Source organism: Entelurus aequoreus, linkage group LG07 (assembly GCF_033978785.1).
Source record: "Entelurus aequoreus isolate RoL-2023_Sb linkage group LG07, RoL_Eaeq_v1.1, whole genome shotgun sequence".
NCBI classification, from domain to species: Eukaryota; Metazoa; Chordata; class Actinopteri; order Syngnathiformes; family Syngnathidae; genus Entelurus; species Entelurus aequoreus.
This window is the reverse complement of record NC_084737.1, coordinates 52306656-52327404: the sequence shown is the minus strand read 5'-3', so window position 1 is coordinate 52327404 and position 20749 is coordinate 52306656. Positions and strand designations below refer to the sequence as shown.

Genomic DNA, 20749 nt, shown 5'->3' with positions numbered 1-20749 from the left:
AATTATCCCTCTGCATGCTGAAAATATTCAGAATGTATAAAAAGGCAAGTGCTTTAGATATTAGTTACATATATATTCAGGGAGAGTGCAGGAAAGCCAAAATGGGGACAAATTTCACCTAATTATCAACTATGCTGTTTTAAAAGTCATTTCAAATGTCTAAGTGAAGCATGTAGCAAAAGTCTCATCATAGTAAGTCAGAGTATAAGAAGGGAAAACATTACACACTGATAAAACCGCTCAGCATGGATTCTTACATCCAAAATATATTCTTGGATCAGGGCATGAAGGATGACAGCGATGAGAAGATAAAAAAACACAGTAGCCACATCTTTTGGGCCATAATGGTAAAAGTTCACTGGGTCGTTCTTCTCACCTGTAAAAAAACAGATGTTTACCAAAAAGAAACAAGACATCATCACTAGAAATTGCGCTTTCTACTCACCAAGAACTTGTGTGACATTATACTGGACTGTGATGAACATGATGGCAAACTTTGCTGTGACCTGCAGTGCAAAGAAAACATCACCGTTTGTGTAACAAAAAATAACAAAAACAGCAAATAGCAAGTGAATGGCATCATTCTACATATGGTTTCAAAGATACAAATAATCAACAAATACATACTCCAAAATTGTGTAGTTTTCCAAAATAGTGCAATCAATCTCCTGGCCTACAGGAGTCCAAAGTCAGTCAAGGTTAATTTACTTGCACAAACCACAAAATCATTCAGATAGATCCCCAAGAAAACAAGTTTTGCTTTTGCACTTTACTCTGACAATTTTGGACATGATCTGGCCCATTTCTGTCCAACATATTTGTAATTTAGGGCATGCCCAAACACAGTGAAACAAAGTACCTCATTCTTTTACACATTTAGTACAGGTGTCTGGAATATCAAGAGACCATAAGTGAAATTGTAAGATGTTCCAAGTTAGAAAGAGGATGTTCTGAGTGCATATGTCTGTACTTTGATGATATAAAGTGTCTGAGCTGCAAATATTTAAAAAGATGTTTGGTATTTCTGAGTAAGTTAGACTTCGACTTAGACTTAGACAAACTTTAATGATCCACAAGGGAAATTGTTCAACACAGTAGCTCAGTTACAATGATGGAAAGTGTAAGGATGGAAAGGACAATGCAGGTATAAATAGACTAATATAGCGATAAAAAATCTAACATATATACAAATATATACATAATATGTGTACAGAATAATATATATACAGATATATTATAGTATGTCTATAACATATATACAATATATACCAATGACCATGTACAATATTACAGTATATACAGTATATGTGACAGCAGCAGCATAAAATAGAGAGTAGATCCAGCAGGAAATAGAAAATAAACATTAAAAACAAAGAGAAGTAGCTAACATGTCAGGTGTCAGGTAATAGGCAGATGTCATCTATTGCTGTATGGCGAGTGATTATACAGCTGGTTACAGCTGGTAAGTTCTTCAAATGTGAATAGTGTGCCATTTGTATACAAATCACCAACTTTTCCAACATCATTTTCTGCCCACATTATGAATCCTCCATCATTTCTTCCTGCTGTAAAAGTTGTATTTCCCCACAAAGAGGTAAACTGAGAGATTGGAGAGTGTCTTTAGTGTGCTGATGGGCTTCAAACCAAACATCAATAGTGTTCCCTGGGAAGGGAACACTTGTTTGTCTTTTTTAGGACATTTGGTTCTGCTGAATATAGGTTTCATCTCAGAGTAAGGTATGGTACTGACGTTTAATAGATAACCATGATGGGGCTGTGTCATTTGAAAAAAGAACATTGTCGAGCGTAACTGAGCAGCCCAGTAATACCATTTTAAATTTGGAAGCTGTTACCCCCGTCTTTCGTAAGGGAGGTACAGTAACCTGAGTCGCAACCTGAACTTTTTAGTGTTCCAAATGAATTTAGTAAAAATACTATTAACTGTTTTAAAGAATGTATAGGACAGAAAGAGGGCAGGGTTTCCTCTAAACTGCCAAGATACCTGTAGGGTGTGGGGGCGTGGTTATGGGCGTTGTCACAATGATGTCAGAGTAATTTGCATAATTTGCTATGACAATATGATTTTCTTTAAAAAGGCTCAAAATATGTAAACAAAAATTTAAAACAAATCTCTTTTTATTCATTAGTATTAACATATTTTTTTTATCGTTTTGCCATATTTTGTCGTGGACCATTTTAAGTATCTGGGTGTGGTCCTTGATGTAAACCTAACTTTAAAGTATCATGTACAAAAAATTACAAGTATCATCAAATTCTACTTATCAAATTTTAATCATATAAGACCTTTTTTGACTTTAGAATCAGCAAGTGTATATAAATGCCATGATTTTTCACATATAAACTACTGTTATACAACTTGGTCTCATGCAACACAGGGCACCTTAAGACCCATCAAGTATCTCTTTAAGAAGACATTAAACATTTTAGACATAAAGCCCTTTTCACTATCATTATTGTAATATTCTCAGCAAGTATTATATTTTAGATTTGGATAACTATAAGTCATTTTGCGATGTATGTTTTGTTTTTAGGGTTTTGATCGAGCGTGCCCCTCCACCACTACAAGTTTTTAGAAAGAAAAAAACCTGCAATCGAGTCAATACTAGAGTGCTAACCTAGGGTAATTGTAACATTCAACGACGTAGGACTAAATTTAGTCAAATGGTAGTCTCAATTAGAGGCACACATGAATGGAACACACTAACAGCTCATATTAGAAACTGTATCAACTATTCAACTTTTTAAAAAACGGTAAAACAGTGGTTAAAGACAAACCAGTCTTGTACCCATGTGTAATGTGGATGCTCAGCTGTTTATTTTATATTGATTGTTTTATTGTCAATATTTATTGTAAGTCATATGTTAATGTATGATATTGTCTGTAAATGTGTGTCTGTTTTTATGGTGACTGCCTGAGGACAACAGCCCTCAGGCTATTGTAGCTAATTCTGGCATATTTACTCCGATGCTTTGCTTATATGTTGATCAATATGCAATGTCCTAATCAAATAAAGCTATTCTATTGAATTCAACTCAATTTTAATTTTTTTCTGCTTTTTGTTCAAGGTACTTTAAGATTTTTTCAAGTGCTTACAGACTTTTAATGATTTTTAAAATTTTTTTATTAACAACAACTAACAATAAATCTTGCATCGTCTTCTGGTGTTATTATAGAATGTACTGGTATTTAGAGACTCTACTTCTGTCCCTCGATGTCCCGGACTAAAGAGGCTGAAGCGAGCATGACGTCACACTTGCTTGGCACTGTTGCTCTAGTGCAGTGGTTCTTAACCTGGGTTCGATCGAACCCCAAGGGGTTCGGTGAGTCGGCCTCAGGGGTTCGGTGGAGCCTCCACCGTCAAGCCACACCCGACTCATCGTGTAATAAAAACTTCTCCCTATCGGCGTACTATGGATACCCCCAAACAATGTTCCCTCTAATTTTCCATCTGATTTGCAGGTGTGTAATTTGTTGTGAGTTCATGGACTGTGTATGTTTTGTTCTTTGAACAAGGTGGTGTTAATGCACAGTTCATTTTGTGCACCAGTAAAAAACATGGAACTTTGTCTTTAATTTAAAAAAAAAAAAAAACATTTTATTTTTCATTAAAGAAGGGGTCGGTGAATGCGCATATGAAACTGGTGGGGTTCGGTACCTCCAACAAGGTTAAGAACCACTGCTCTAGTGGGACTTTCTTTTTTTAAAAGCTGCCACTTTCTTCTTAATATTTGCACATTTTGTAGATGGCTGTCCGCACGGGTATATCTGCAATATATATAAAAAAAATCACTGAAAACAATCCAGAAAATGGCGTGCGCTTTGTTTACGCTTAGTTTCGGTAGCACGGTTTTCGGTGATCAAAGTATTTTTCGGCGGTCAAAATCTTGATACATCACTTGTCAATAATGCACAAATACTAGCCTATAGGGGGCATTCTACCGAATTAAAGCAAAGTGCTCTCACTTAACCTAAAAAAGGGTTTAATAAAACACTTAAGTATTCAAACATGCATATTTACTTATGTTAAATTATGATTTGTTTGAACCAAGTGTATTAATTGAGATAGTGATAAGATAAATAAATACAAAATTATCTTTTATGGGGTAATTTCAATTGAGACTTCTCAAGTTGTCCCCGAACGTGAACCCTAAATTTCAATTTACGAAAATACAGCTTAAAACATTTTTTAGATTTGTTTTAATGGTATAATTTAAAATATCTTTAAGATTAAGTTTAAACAGCGGTTGAACGACATATTTATTGTAGGTTTAATTTTTTTAATAAAAAAATGTGCTGAAAAAAATCACGCCCCTTGTTTTTATGTCACTACTGAAACACAAGGGTTTTAGAGGCGTTGCAGATTCTAAATTTAGGCCACACCCCTACATTTTTGACCAGGAAGTGACATTACTTTTCTGCCCCTCATTGCTGAATGGTAGGTCACTTAATCCAATAGTTTTTAAATGACTGTGATCCAAAGTCTGAACATCAGTGTGCATCTTTAAAAACTGTCACTACCGAACACCAATTCTCTTCAATTATGTAAACTTTTTCTGCATTTATGCAACATATTATGTTTTTATGAGTGTACAACTCTTCAAATATGTGTTTGTTAGCCATATGCTTGCTAGCATTATTTAATTATAGTCAAAATTAGCTAGAATTGTCACACCCGAAACAGTCACATCCGAAACATGATAACGTTTTGGTGGTGACATAATGAAATGGAAAGTAGTTTAATCCTACCATTTTGAAATAATGTGTTCACAAAGTCTTAAAATAAGTGATGATTTTCAAGACTCATTGTTTTAATAATCTATTTAAAGCAAATGCTGTTTTCTATCTGTAATTGTAGAGTTCAGAGAGAAAGAATCAAGACACCAACATGCCAAAACCAAAAAAAAAAAGTGGAAAAGAAAGGTTGAGAATACGGAGAAAGAGTGAAGACTGACCGAGTTAACACCAAGAATATATGAAGAAGGAATAACTAAAGAAATAAGAAAAGAAAGGAAGAAGGAAAGTTTGAAGTCATCAATGATTTATCGGCCAGGGAGCAAAAGAAGGCTAACCCTAGACCTGGAAGTCAAAAACTGTGTTTACAGTGCAGGCCAAAGTGGACCAAATCAGATTTTTTCGAGATCTGATTTTTTTTACAGCTGACTATTTAACTATATGTAATCTTTATCAGACTCCTGTAGAAACGCGCCCCTATGAGGCCCCAATGTGGACGTCGGTACTTATTTTCAACTGATATCAACAGTTTTCTCCAAAAATTAATTATTTTACTGACCACAAAGCATAAGTGTTTGCAATATTTCCAACATCAACCGTGTTATAAGTTAATATCAAGCAATAAGGTTGAGGGAATATGATACAACCTCGCAAACAAAATAGTGGTCACTACCCAAACATGTGCAGTCACTACCGAAACACTCAGTGTTTACAAAGATAATAAAGTATATCGAGTGTCCAGAGTGTACCCCGCCTTCCGCCCGAATACAGCTGAGATAGGCTCCAGCACCCCTCGCGACCCCGAAAGGGACAAGCAGTAGAAAATGGATGGATGGATGGAGTTATGAACTAAAATATTATAATACTGATTGGTTAAATGTATCTTCAGATCCATTAATCATTAACCCTGAAATCAATCAGATCAGTGTATTTTAAAAAGAAAGATTGCATGTTGATTTTGAAGAATTTCATATATTGAAGTAAGAAAATGTGTTAAAAAATTAATTTTTATGGATTTTATTGTGAAAAACATCAATAATTATTAAAAAATAATATTTACAAAAGTTAAGTAAGCATGATATTAACAGAGTAACATAATATTTTATATTCATATTTTAAGGCTATGATTGGGTAGTGACACATTTGGGGAGAGGACAAACATTACCAAATATTCTGAAAATACAAAATACAAGTTGACTGTTCTTTTTATAGAAATGTGTACTTCAGATATTATACAATATATATAGAAACAAAGAGAATGAGTAAGTGTTGTGTGTCCGGCGGGGAAGCGAAGACTAAAGGAAACAAAAGTGTTTTTATGGGAGATAAATCCTGTTGGAATTATGCCGTTGTTTGTTATCATAAGATGGGTAATAAAAGTTGAAAATAGCGACGGACTTTATGTGGTTTCTTCTACGATATATCGATATATTATATTACTTGAATTCGGTTTCAAGTACAAAAAAGCACTATTTTTAAGGTGTGGTGGCGCTTCACATTCAATTACATTAAGGGGAAACCCTGGAGAGGTATTGATTGGAATAGGCATAGAAATTTAGGCAATACACGGTACTCATTCTTTATTATATTTATACGACCAATTACTGATACAGGCAACATCATCCAGTGATTGATTGTTTCTTTTATGTCTTCAATCAAAGCAGTGTTTCTCAATTATTTTCTGTTGCGCCCCCTAGGAAGAGGAAAATATTTTGCGCCCGCGCCCCCACTCTCCACCGCGCCTGTAAATAGTATATTTTGTCTATAAAATTGTTATAAGTACACCTCTGCATAACATTGTATCCTTATTAACATTAAAGAAACAACCCACCCGTCTTTCCTCGCCTCCCACCGTAGTCACTAAAGGTGGGGGGAATAAGCGATTTTTAGATCCATTGCAATTAAACGCCAATAATCGATTTATTTCTTGTAAATAAAGTAATGCAGACGGTTCTAAAATTTGGCTGGCAGCAGTGACCTACCTCACCGAGAGATCCGACCAGCTCCTTTTTTATAAGGCTCCTATGTTCCAGTTTTGCACACATTTCCAATTACTTAATAGATGTGGGAATTAATTCAACTGTTTATTATTACAAATGCACTGTTTTTAAAAGTTGCAAGTGATAAACGCTTATTTAGTGAAACAAAACATTTTTTAAAACTGCATCAATATACATAAATTAAAGATGCATCAATAATGGATTTTTAATCGAATCGTAGCTCCTGAATCATAATTGCAATCGAATCGTGAGGTGCCCAAAGATTCCCATCTCTAGAAGTCACAGTGAAGCCAAATGCTACATACAGTACACTTTGTCATATTTTAGTATGGCAAAAAAAAGCATGTTCCACAAGGTCACACGGTGGTATCGCCCCAGTATTTCAGAAGGACTGAATTAAAGGATGATAATTTGAAGTGACAATTGTTTTAACTGAAGGTGTAATCTTGACCCCAACATATGTAAATCTGACAAATGGGCGTTTTTACAATTGGGTTTGACCTTTCATCCTTATATCCTTATGTATGGTTAAGATTGTAACCAGAAAATTATCCAAAGATGTTGATATATTTAAGTAAATTTGGAATACTATTACACAGGTTTGTTAAGAAAATAAGCACATCATCTGCAGATAACAATATCTTATGTTCTTGTCCTCCTAATGTAACACCTACTATGTCGGTTTGTACTCTAACTGCTGTTACCAGCGGCTCTACGGCGGTGATAAGGGGTACCCCTGGTGTGTCGATCTTTTCAAAAAGGTATTGGCTTTGAAATCAGGTTATCTGTTAACACACTTGCCATTGGATTCTTATATAAGATTTTAACCCCATTTAAGAAGATTATGTCCCCCGCGACCCTGAGAGGGACAAGCGGTAGAAAATGGATGCACGGATGGTGTCCAAGTCCGTATCTAGGTAAAAGACTGAATAAATATGACCATTCTATTCTATCAAAGGCCTGTCTAGCATCCAGGGACAGCACTGCTGTATCCTTAGCATCATATTATTCATGAATGATGTTGGGGACCCATCACCTTGGCGTTTCTGTGCAAAACCATTTTGGTTGTAGTGCACCAAATGTGTGATGTACTGCTCTGGCCTATTTTAGTGTCACACCCCATTAAACTTATGGGTCGAAAGGAGGAGTGTTCCTTAGAGGGTTTGTCTGGTTTTAAAATCAATGTTATAATTGCCAATCATAATAAGTTTGGGAGGATTTAATTTTGAAATGATTAATTAAGCATATCTAATATTGGGGCAAGTAAAATGCCTTTGAACTTTTTATAAAATTCACTGGGTAGATCATCTGGTCGAGGCATATTACCGCTGTTTATGCTTTCAAATTTTCATCAATGGTTAAATCAAGATCCATTTCCCTTTTTGTATCGTCCGTCATTGTTTGAAATTGATATTGATCAAAACACCAACTGTCTGATGGTGTGACGTGGGATTCTAGTAGAAACACTACTTTTGATATAAGACATTTAACTCTCTTTATAACCTGCTTCAGTTTGCTTAGTTGTCTCAGCCCCCTCGCATTCCAATTAGTTACCCCCATATTTTTAAGATGAGGAGTTTTCCTATTCTTCATTAGGTATTATTTACAAGACAAAACTATCCTTTACATCAGGGGTGTCCAAACTTTTTCCACTGAGGGCCGCACACGGAAAAATTAAAGCATGTGGGGGCCATTTTGATATTTTTCATTTTCAAACCATAACAAAATATATGCATTTTTTATTTATTTTACCTTTAGGGGTCCCGGGGACCATAAAGGGTCTGAGTCATTAAAATGTTAAAAATAAGTCAGATTATTATTATTTTATTATTATTTAACGCTTACAGTAAATCTCTATATCAACTTCAAGATGATATAAAGTAATACAAATTAAAAAAAATGTTTTATGGCTTTTCTGTCAAAAACAACTTAGTTTTTTTTATAGTAAAACTGAAATATGCAGTATTTAGTAATTAGAGCCCTAAAAGATCAATAATGCAGGACACCATTGATTTTAATTATTTCATATTTTTGAGTAATCACAGTGAAAAGATAAATAAAAAATCACTAAATATATTTGTGATCCAAAAGGTGCCCCACTCATAAAGTGATACATTTTTATTAGGTTTTTCTTTTACTTTCAACACTTAAGTTACGAGATCAACTTCAGATATATCTGTCGATTTTATGCTGGAACTATTATTTTGTTTGTTTTATGCACTTTTGTCAAAGAAAACGTTGATGTTTTTATATGGCTACTACACAATATAAGCAATATTTACCACCTAAAACATTTTAAAGTGAAATATTTGAAGTAATTGGAGCCCTGAAAATAATTCATTATAACATGGATTTTTTGTCATTATTTCTTTTTTTTTGAGCAATGGCAAAAAAAAGAAAAATTAAGAAAGACAAAAGAAAAAAAACAGCCTGCATCGCAGCTTTTGTGTCAACATTGCAACTTTTTCTCGTTAGATTTCACCTCATTCCACTTTTTTTAATGTTCTTTTTTATTTTTACAATAGTATTTCCAGAATGTGTGGCGGGCCGGTAAACAATTAGCTGCGGGCCGCAAATGGCCCCCGGGCCGCACTTTGGACACCCCTGCTTTACATAAACCATTGCTTTGTGGAGTGTGGCGTGATCTAACAAATAATTGGACATATACACAAAAAAAACATACATTTGACACTTAAAGGCCTACTGAAATGATTTTTTTTTATTTAAACGGGAATAGCAGATCCATTCTATGTGTCATACTTGATCATTTCGTGATATTGCCATATTTTTGCTGAAAGGATTTAATAGAGAAAATTGACGATAAAGTTCGCAACTTTTGCTCGCTGATAAAAAAAAGCCTTGCCTGTACCGGAAGTAGCGTGACGTCACAGGAGCTAGTATTCCTCACAATTCCCCATTGTTTACAATGGAGCGAGAGAGATTCGGACCGAGAAAGTGATGATTACCCCATTATTTTGAGCGAGGATGAAAGATTCGTAGATGAGGAACGTTACAGTGAAGGACTTGAGAGACAGTGATGGACGTATCTTTTTTCGCTCTGACCGTAACTTAGGTACAAGCTGGCTCATTGGATTCCACACTCCTTTTTTTATTGTGGATCACGGATTTGTATTTTAAACCACCTCGGATACTATATCCTCTTGAAAATGAGAGTCGAGAACGCAAAATGGACATTCAGTGCCTTTTATCTCCACGACAATACATCGGCGAAATGCTTTAGCTACGAGCTAACGTGATAGCATCGTGCTTTAACTGCATATAGAAACAAAAAAATAAAGGATAGAAGGAAGGATAGATAGAAAATCAACAATACTATTAAACCGTGGACATGTAAATACACGGTTAATGCTTTCCAGGCTGGCGAAGGTTAACAATGCTGTGCTAACGACGCCATTGAAGCTAACTTAGCAACTTAGCAACGGGACCTCACAGAGCTATGCTAAAAACATTAGCTCTCCACCTACGCCAGCCAGCCCTCATCTACTCATCAACACCCGTGCTCACCTGCGTTCCAGCGATCGGCAGAAGGACGAAGGACTTCACCCGATGCGTTTGGCGGCCCGGAGACGTAGGAAGTCAAGGTGAGGTCGGCGGCTAGCGCGGCTAGCGCGGCTAGCGCTCCAACAAAGTCCTCCTGGTTGTGTTGCTGTAGTCCGCTGCTAATACACCGATCCCACCTACAACTGTCTTCTTTGCAGCCTTCATTGTTCATTAAACAAATTGCAAAAGATGTCCAGAATACTGTGGAATTATGAAATGAAAACAGAGCTTTTTGTATAGGATTCTACGGGTACCATAACTTCCGTTACTCTGACTTCGTCACGCGCATACGTCATCATACCGCGACGTTTCAGCCGGATATTTCCCGGGAAGTTTTAAATGTCACTTTATAAGTTAACCCGGCCGTATTGGCATGTGTTGCAATGTTAAGATTTCATCATTGATATATAAACTATCAGACTGCGTGGTCGGTAGTAGTAGGTTTCAGTAGGCCTTTAAAGCCCCCCCTTATTTAGAGTTAACTGTGGAGCTGGTGCTGGTCCACCTACAACTATTGCAAGTGCCCCTGGCTGCAGCCCGCAGATCAAGGAGGGGCTAAACGTTTAACCCATGGGTTCACCCCCGCTGCAGTCAGGGGTTACTAGATTGAGGAGGGGCTTAAATTTTCCCTAAATGTGGGCTGGTCTAAACGTTTTATTGTACATTATAAACTAATGTATGGATAGACAAACAAGTCGATCATTAAAATATTCATGCAAGTAACAGCCAATCAGCATTCAACCGTCAAACTCAGTGCAGTGTAGTGCAGTCCGGGGTGAACTGCAGCATGGAGGAGAAAGTGATTGTTGCCGTTTGCGACATGGGTTAAACGTTTAGCCCCTCATCGATCTGCGGGCTGCAGCCAAGGGTTACTCAACTATTGTGACCCGACCCCCAGCAAAAGAGTTGGGCAGAAGCGTCTCCCACAACCACACACATTATAAAATTGCACATATTATTAACGCTTACTATTCATATTATTTAAACCGTAAGAAATAGATGCACTTTGTTAAAGTGGCACCAGGCTCTCACCGCAGTGTTATGACTAATTTGGACGTTTACTTTAACGGTGGAAGTCCTCAACAGCTTTTGGAGATGGGAATAGGTATATCTTACCTTTGTAGAGGACTCTCATTTTGCAGGGATTATAGGTGAATCTGCAAAATGTTCCTTTCTCTGCAAAAACAGCGTTCTGTGGGCTCTTTCTAGAATAAAGGGTCAATTAGCATAGCCCTACTCCACAGCGCCCCCCCAGTCCCGATAAATGTAATATAAATTAGCCAGAATAGGAGTTTTGATTCACTTAAACCTATGGATAGGTTGATTGGCAACAATACATTGGCCTTAGTGTATGAATGTGGGTGTGAATGTTGTCTGTCTATTCGGCTGGGATAGGCTCCAGCCACCCCCGCAACCCAGAGAGGGACAAGCGGTAGAAAATGGATAGATGGATGGATGGATGATTATAAATCTGTCAAGTTTCTCTTTACTTCATAGTGTAGGGTAGAGATTAACTCATTAATGTGGGATTATTATCATAAATTGATCATAATAATCATATCAATGCCTAATTATTATGATTATTGATCTGATCTTCCTCTTCGCCAGAAGCGGCAGTGTTCAACTCGCCGCCGCCACCTGGCTCTCCCCCACTGGCTGCAAGGACACAAATCCACCCTCCACCCTTTTTGGACTGTTTTGTTTTGGGTCTTAAATGTCTGCAATCTGTTTTTGCGGAACACCTGTTGTACAATCTGTGCACACCTGTTCTGAGTTGCCAATCAGGCTTCTTGATATGGCAGCCTGCCCTGCAGACAGGACTAGATCGATATTGTGTGTACACAGTTTGTGCTTGTAATTGTTGCTTGTATGAGTGACACAGGCGTGTTGGGTTTTCTGTTACCAGATGGGATGAATAATTTGCATTATTTCAATGTGGTGTAGGTAGTGTTACACATTATACATTCCTAATAACGTTTGACAGCTAAATATATTTTACCTTAAAGGCCTACTGAAAGCCACTACTACCGACCACGCAGTCTGATAGTTTATATATCAATGATGAAATCTTAACATTGCAACACATGCCAATACGGCCAGGTTAACTTATAAAGTGACATTTTAAAATTCCCGGGAAATATCCGGCTGAAACATCACGGTATGATGACGTATGCGCGTGACGAAGTCCGAGTAACGGAAGTTATGGTACCCCGTAGAATCCTATATTGATTGATATACAAAAAGCTCTGTTTTCATTTCATAATTCCACAATATTCTGGATATCTTCTGCAATTTTTTTAATGAACAATGAAGGCTGCAAAGAAGACAGTTGTAGGTGGGATCAGTGTATTAGCAGCGGACTACAGCAACACAACCAGGAGGACTTTGTCGGCGCGCTAGCCGCGCTAGCCGCGCTAGCCGCCGACCTCACCTTGACTTCCTACGTCTCCGGGCCGCCAAACGCATCGGGTGAAGTCCTTCGTCCTTCTGCCGATCGCTGGAACGCAGGTGAGCACGGGTGTTGATGAGCAAATGAGGGCTGGCTGGCGTAGGTGGAGAGCTAATGTTTTTAGCATAGCTCTGTGCAGTCCGGTTGCTAAGTTAGCTTCAATGGTGTCGTTAGCACAGCATTGTTAACCTTCGCCAGCCTAGAAAGCATTAACCGTGTATTTACATGTCCACGGTTTAATAGTATTGTTGATTTTCTATCTATACTTCCAGTCAGGGGTTTATTTCTTTTGTTTCTATATGCAGTTAAAGCAAGATGCTATCACGTTAGCTCGTAGCTAAAGCATTTCGCCGATGTATTGTCGTGGAGATAAAAGGCCCTGAATGTCCATTTCGCGTTCTCGACTCTCATTTTCAAGAGGATATAGTATCCGAGGTGGTTTAAAATACAAATCTGTGATCTACAATAGAAAAAGGAGAGTGTGGAATCCAATGAGCCAGCTTGTACCTAAGTTACGGTCAGAGCGAAAAAAGATACGTCCATCGCTGCCTCTCAAGTCATTCACTGTAACGTTCCTCATCTACGAATCTTTCATCCTCGCTCAAATTAATGGGGTAATCATCACTTTCTCGGTCCGAATCTCTCTCGCTCCATTGTAAACAACGGGGAATTGTGAGGAATCCTAGCTCCTGTGACGTCACGCTACTTCCGGTACAGGCAAGGCTTTTTTTTTATCAGCGAGCAAAAGTTGCGAACTTTATCGTCGATTTTCTCTACTAAATCCTTTCGGCAAAAATATGGCAATATCGCGAAATGATCAAGTATGACACATAGAATGGATCTGCTATTCCCGTTTAAATAAATAAAAATAATTTCAGTAGGCCTTTAACTTTATTTATAAGTCGTATTGTATAACTGACGGATTTAAATCTTCCAATTTTACAAAATCCCCCGCCATAATCATGTGTCCCCCCTAGGGTTTGTGGCCCTAAACAACCGCGTAGAGAGTTGTGACTGATCGACCTGTCAGTAAAACTAAATATATACGAAACTTTAACAAAAGCAGCACCATTACAGGTTGCAGTGCATCCGGATCATTTTCACAGCGCTTGACTTTTTCCATATTTTGTTATGTTACAGCCTTATTCCCATAATAAAATACATTTATTTTTGTCCTCAAAATTTTATATACAATGTGAAAAAGTTTTTTTTTCCCTAGAGATTTTTGAAAATGTATTAAAAATAAAAACTAAGCACTCACATTTACACAAGTATTCACAGCCTTTGCCATAAAATGACAAAAGTGACCTCAGGTGCATCCTGTTTCGACCGATCATTGTTCCTACAGATTCATTGGAGTCCACCTGTGGTAAATTCAGTTGGTTGAACATGATTTGGAAAGGCACACACCTGTCCATATATAAGGTCTCACACTAAACAGTGCATGGCAGAGCACAAACCAAGAATGAAGTCGAAGGAAATGTCTTTAGACCTCCAAAACAGGATTGTCCCAAGGCACAAATCTAGGGAAGGGTACAAAAAATATATATACTGCCTTGAAGGTCCCAATGAGCACATCATCTGGAAATAGAAGAAGTTTCGCACCACCAGGACTCTTCCTAGCTGGCCTACAGTCTAAACTGAGCAATCGGGGGTGAAGGGCCCTACTCAGGGAGGTGACCAAGTACATCCTGGTCACTCTGTCAGAGCTACAGCATTCCTCTGTTGAGAGAGGAGAACCTTCCAGAAGGACAACCATCTCTGCAGAAATCCACCAATCAGGCCTGTATGGTGGAGTGGCCAGATGGAAGCCATTTCCTAGTAAAAAGTTTGCCAAAATGCTCCTGAAAGACCATGAGAAACAATATGATCTAATCTGATGAGACAAAGCTTGAACTCTTTGGCGTGAATGCCAGGTATCATGTTTGGATGAAACCAGGCACTGCTAGTCACCAGGCCAATACCAGGCCAATACCATTTTGGTTGCAGCATCATGCTGTGAGGATATTTTTCAGAGGCAGGAACTGGGAGACTAGTCAGGATCAGTGTTGGGTTAATTACTGAAAACCAGTAACTAGTTACAGTTACTAGTTACTTAATTTCAAAAGTAACTCAGTTACTAACTCAGTTACGTACACCAAAAAGTAATGTGTTACTGACTGTGAAAAGTAACTATTTAGTTACTTATTTTTTCTTTTCTTTTTTATGGCTCCCATTAATGCCCTTTTAGCCTTCATTTCAGTGCAGTTATTGCACTGGAGAATAATACAATCTGTTGATCAACTTGACATGCATTTGCATCACTGAACTCTGCTAAGCAATGTGGTCTACATACAACACACAAAGACAAAGATATATTTCAAAGGGCCAGTTTATTTTGGGCCAGAACAAATTGACAAAACTATTTTAAATAGCTGCAACATACCATACATAAGTAACAAACCGCATAATTATGAGCGAACTGTGGTGCTGAATTTTCCCCCAGGGATCAATAAAGTACTTTGTATTCTATTCTATTCTATAATAACAACATGTCACAACATGTCACAACATAGCTGTAAACCTGGCTTCACCCAAGGAAGGAACACATGACATGATTATATGTCATGTCACTATATACAGCACACATACTGCTATACACACACGCCTAACCAGGCGTTTTTTCTCTCTCAAGGAATTGTGAAATAAAATCATGTCTTCAGGAGATCAACACTGTACTGAAGCGCAGAACACTCATTTCCCCAGTTTTAGTTTAGAGAAAAGGAAAGATTGGCTTGGCCCACTAGGATCCCTCTTTATGTTTGTGAACGTTATAGTCTGTACATTTAGAGTGATGTGATATTCAAAAACTCTAGAAGTCTAGAATGAAAGAGTATATAAGAGAATTCACAGTGTGTACCTTCAGTGCTGAATGATGAGCAGAGGCAGAGTTTGGAGTGTCTTCTTTAGCTTGCTTTCCATAATTATGTACTCACTGTCCACTGTGTCCAGCTCCTTGGAACATGTTCTCCGTGCCATTTGCTGTTTGATGCCCGATATCATGCTAATTAGCTGCCTGAAAGCGGGTGACTCCAATGTAGAAATAGCCTGCATGTCTTCTACCACATACGCTGCAATGGCTCTATCAATGTTGTCCTGGCTAGCAGTCCGTCCGTTAAAATTCAGCCACTGTTGCTTAGGTGGAGGTGGAGGTGGAGGTGAAGTGGCATCGAAGTCTGTGTCTCTCTTTACTAGCTTCGTCGAAGCATGTTGCTTTTGTAGCTGTTTCAGCAGATTTGAATTGCTGTTTTGGGCAGGAGATGGGATCTTTGATACAAGACACAACTTACATTTACCGTATTTTCCGCACCATAAGGCGCCCCGTGTTATTAGCCGCACGTTTAATGAACGGAATATTTCAAAACTTTGTTTACCTATTAGCCGCCCCGTGTTATTAGCCGCACCTACGCTACGCTAAAGGTAATGTCAACAAAACAGTCAGATAGGTCAGTCAAACTTTAATAATATATTACAAACCAGCGTTATAACAACTCTGTTCACTCCCAAAATGTAATGTACAAATGTGCAATCACAAAAATAGTAACACTCAAAATAGTGCAGAGCAATAGCAACATCAATAACTCAACGTTGCTCATACGTTAGTGTCACACAACACACAAAATAAACATTTAAAGCTCACTTTCTGAAGTTATTACTCATCCACAAATCCCTCGAATTATTCTTCTTCGGTGTGCTTCACTTGTTTTTTGACACCATCGATGATGTGGACGCGCATGCAGTCGTAGATCAACAGGAACGGCGCTGCGTGAAAAAAGTCACCCGGTGTCTTCGCGTAAACGTCTATCAACCACTCGCTCATCTTTTCTTCATCCATCCATCCCTTCGAGATAGCTTTTATGATGACGCCGGCTGGAAAGTTCTCTTTTGGCAAGGTCTTCCTTTTCAATATCACCGTGGGTGGAAGTTTCTGGCCGTTAGCATGGCAAGCTAGAACCACAGTAGGACGACTTCTCATTCCCTGTGGTGCGAATATTCACCGTACGTGTTCCCGTTGTATCCACAGTGCGGTTCACATGAATATCAAAAGTCAGTGGAACCTTGTACGCGTGTCTCTTAGTAGGAGACATTTTGTTGTCTTTACAGAAACACACAAATGAAATGAAAGGTAATATCCGCGCGCTTCTTCTTCTACGGGGGCGGGTGCTCACCTTGGCGGTTGCTTACAGTAGAAGAAGAAGCGCTTCCTCTTCTATGGGGGCGGTTGCTTACCGTAGAAGAAGAAGCGCTTCCTCTTTTACGGGGAAAAAAGATGGCGGCTGTTTACCGTAGTTGCGAGACCTAAACTTTATGAAAATAAATATGAATATTAATCCATATATAAGGCGCACCGGGTTATTAGCCGCACTGTCTGCTTTTGAGAAAAATTGTGGTTTTTAGGTGCGGCTTATGGTGCGGAAAATACGGTAACTAAAATGTTACTAAAATGTTATTTTCTTTGTGCTCGACAAAAGAAAAGTAGTGATAATATCTCCATGTTAAGAAACTCGACTGCGACTCCGCCATGATGTCTTGTTAGTAAACACAGACACGCCACGCCCCCCCCCCCCCCCCCCGGTGCACCTCTTGTGACACAGGAAGATTCAGAAGGACGACACCGCAGCTCTCCAATAAAACACACTCAGATCTTCTCAGTTTCTAGCCGATATTGTATAAAAAATAACGTAAAATAACGTAGTAACGCATCATGTAGTAACGGTAACTGAGTTTCTGAATATAAAAAAATAATGTGTTAGACTACTAGTTACCGCCGAAAATAACTGTGTTACAGTAACGCATTACTTTGTAACGTGTTACTCCCAACACTGGTCAGAATAGAGGGAAAGATGAATACGGCAGTATACGGAGACATCCTGAATGAAAACCTGGTTTAGAGCGCTGTTGAACTCAGATTGGGTCAATGGTTTATCTTTCAGCAGGACAACGACCCTAAGCACACAGCCAAGATATCAAAGGAATGGCTTCAAGACAACTCTGTAAATGTCCTTTAGTGAACCAGCCAGAACTAAGACTTGAATCTGATTGAACATCCCTGGGGAGATCTGAAAATAGCTGTGCACTGACGCCTGCCATCCAACCTGATAGAGCTTGAGAGGTGCTGCAAAGAAGAATGGGCAAACCTGCCCAAAGATAGGTGTGCCAAGCTTGTGGCAGTGTATTCAAAAACACTTGAAGCTGTAATTGCTGCCAAAGGTGCATCAAGAAAGTATTGAACAAAGGCTGTGAATACTTGTGTACATGTGATTTGTTATTTGTTTACTATTAATACATTTGCAAAAAGCTCTAAAAAAAAGTTTTCACATTGTCATTATGGGGTATTGTGTGTAGAATTTTGAGGACACAAGTGATTTATTCTAATTTGGAAAAAGGCTGTAACACAACAAAATGTGGAAAAAAACTGAAGCGTTGTGAATACTTTACAGATACACTGTATGTACAGTAGAACACAACGGATACACAAACAATTTTGTTTATCACACAATAAGCAAAGGTAAAAAAAACGAATTAAAAAATTAAAAAGGGAACAACTGAACTTTAATGTTTTTGTATATTGCTATTATTCGTTATGTATTGCTATTACTATTATTAGTATTATTTTGCTTGCTGTTTATTTGTTACTCAATTATTTATGTTGCTCTTTTATTTAACGTTGAATTTTGGTGGTGAAATAAATACTTTTTTTTCAAATTAATGAATAATCGTGTTAAAAAACGTGATTTCAATATGAATCCAAATAATCGTCATCATTATTTTTGCCATACTAATCCCTACTCTTTAGTGGGCCATTATTAGCATGGCTCCTCAGTATTGTATGGTATCCATATGGGCATGTTACTGTAAGTGTTTGGCTTTGGACATTTGTAATTCTACTACAATGTACTAATGTTCTACATTGTTCATTGTTCCATACATACTCTGGTGTCATGCTGATGGTTAAGTTCGATGTGGACAGGTTAGAGAAGAGGTAAGAGACAAATGTTGATGTTTAGGTCTAATGTGCGCCATTTGGCGATCAGACGTGAGGGTGGGCAAAAGGGGTGTGGGGAGGAAGGAGGACGACAGGCGGCTGGTGTCATGTCAACCAACCGAACACAACATTAGCTCGGCAACTAACAAACACGCTTACATCCGCACAGTACCTCGAACATCAGGCCCAGGAGGATGGTCATAGCCAGGCACGAAACCATGTCGGCGTGGTTCTGGATAATAAATTCGTGGCTGAGCATAGATGGGCTCTTGTTCTTCTTGCGGAAACCCATGGCTGACTCACAGGCGAGACTCCTCTTGCTCCTGCGGGTCTGCCGTTAACTGCACCGCGGTTGGCCTGCACCGGGCAGCCGATGGATGAACGCCCCTCTCGGTGCAGTCTGTGTGCGCGGTGTCCCGCTGCTCATGTGTTCAAAAACATTGCGAAAACATTGCGAGCCAAACAAAACTACAACTCAACACCCACTTTTTTAACCCACGGCCGACTGGTAAAGACTGACGATGGGCCCTCCCACTGCCCATTCATGAACCGCCCTGTGTGTGCCTTTACGTGCAACACCTCGTACCCACTACAGTTGGGACGTTTGCGAACGAGGCGAACAGTTTGAATGGCTCTTCTAAGACAACGATGAGAACCGGATTGCATTTGCGAGTCGTTCGTTTGGGAGACAAATGCAAACTGCCCACGCTGCCTTCATATACGCGCCACAAGACAACTCTGGAGTCCAGAGGTGGGTAATTATGCGCTACGATACTAAGTAACTTTTTGGGTGAATTTTAATTGTCAGAGTAGTTTTAATGCAATATTGTAACGATTTGCTGCGGTTGTTGTTGTGTAAGTGTGTGAGTGAAGTTCAGAGTTCCCATTATCTTGAACGTACCACGTCTGGAATGTGATTGGCGGAGAATGAGGAAAAGTTTTTTGTTCTCCCCCAAAACATTGTTTTGATAACAGTGTGTTGGCCCTGCGATGAGGTGGCGACTTGTCCAGGGTGTACCCCGCCTACCGCCCGAATGCAGCTGAGATAGGCTCCAGCACCCCTGCCACCCCAAAAGGGACAAGCAGTAGAAAATGGATGGATGGATGGAAGAAGTAACACGTAAACATAAAGGAGTAACACATTACACACAAATATAATAAAATAAACGTTAAAAAAATAATACAAAGAACATGATATGTGCAAGGAATAACACTAAAATAAAAGCAAACAAAACTATCAGGCTATGCATTTTATATTTTCTTTGATGGTGATTGTTTAAAAAAAATAGAATATGGGAGGTTAAGATGGCCTTTTTGTTTTCCTTTGTCAATACTAGTGAGTTGTACAATTAGTTCAGAATAAAACAAAACAATATTTGGTTTGTGTGATAACACTCTGGATTTATGAATGTGAAATGTACCTAAAAGACATAACCGTTTTAATGCATTCTCCAACTCTTGATCAAAATTACAATGTAAAAACAAAACCATTTATTTTTTAACTCAACGATTGTATGGTAAGTACTAAACAGAATAAATTAAACTTCAGTCCAAAACAATTGGCAGAAGGGACAATGAAAAATCAAATGGGTAAATTATTATATTTCAGTATGACAAGATGTGCATTCTGGAGGAACATCTTATATGAATTTGAGTAAATATGATTTACTGAGGTAAAAATGTTTCATTATTTTGACCTGTACTTTAGTTTTATTTGGGATGACAAATGTTATGTTCAGTCCAAATTTTCCTGAAATTAATATGAGGGAATGAGTTCCTCCAGAATGCAACAGCCTTTGGTGGACAACTTATCTAAATTCAGAGGATTTCTTGTGTTTGTTACATTTTTGATCTAGGAAGTTTCTCCCTGCTATCATTAAGCCTGGTAAAACACCTTCCAGCTGTTCATACTGTAGAGAAGATTTAACCAGCTGCAGAAGCTGGGCTGAGATGCTATTTAT

General features: G+C 38.4%; 1 protein-coding gene across 2 annotated transcripts in view; it reads right to left on the bottom strand.

The window, feature by feature from the left end:
- The window catches only part of zgc:113278 (Translocating chain-associated membrane protein 1-like 1-like), a 46266-nt gene extending 26907 nt beyond the window's left edge, over nucleotides 1-19359 (bottom strand). For both annotated transcript variants that reach the window (XM_062053904.1, XM_062053905.1), the window contains exons 1-3: nucleotides 18961-19359; nucleotides 446-506; nucleotides 258-376 (exon numbers count right to left, since the gene is read on the bottom strand). In XM_062053904.1, coding sequence (XP_061909888.1) covers nucleotides 258-376; nucleotides 446-506; nucleotides 18961-19080 — 300 coding nt within the window. In that variant the 5' untranslated portion in view covers nucleotides 19081-19359. The remainder of the gene's footprint in view (nucleotides 1-257; nucleotides 377-445; nucleotides 507-18960) is intronic.
- Between the last annotated feature and the right edge of the window lie 1390 nt (nucleotides 19360-20749).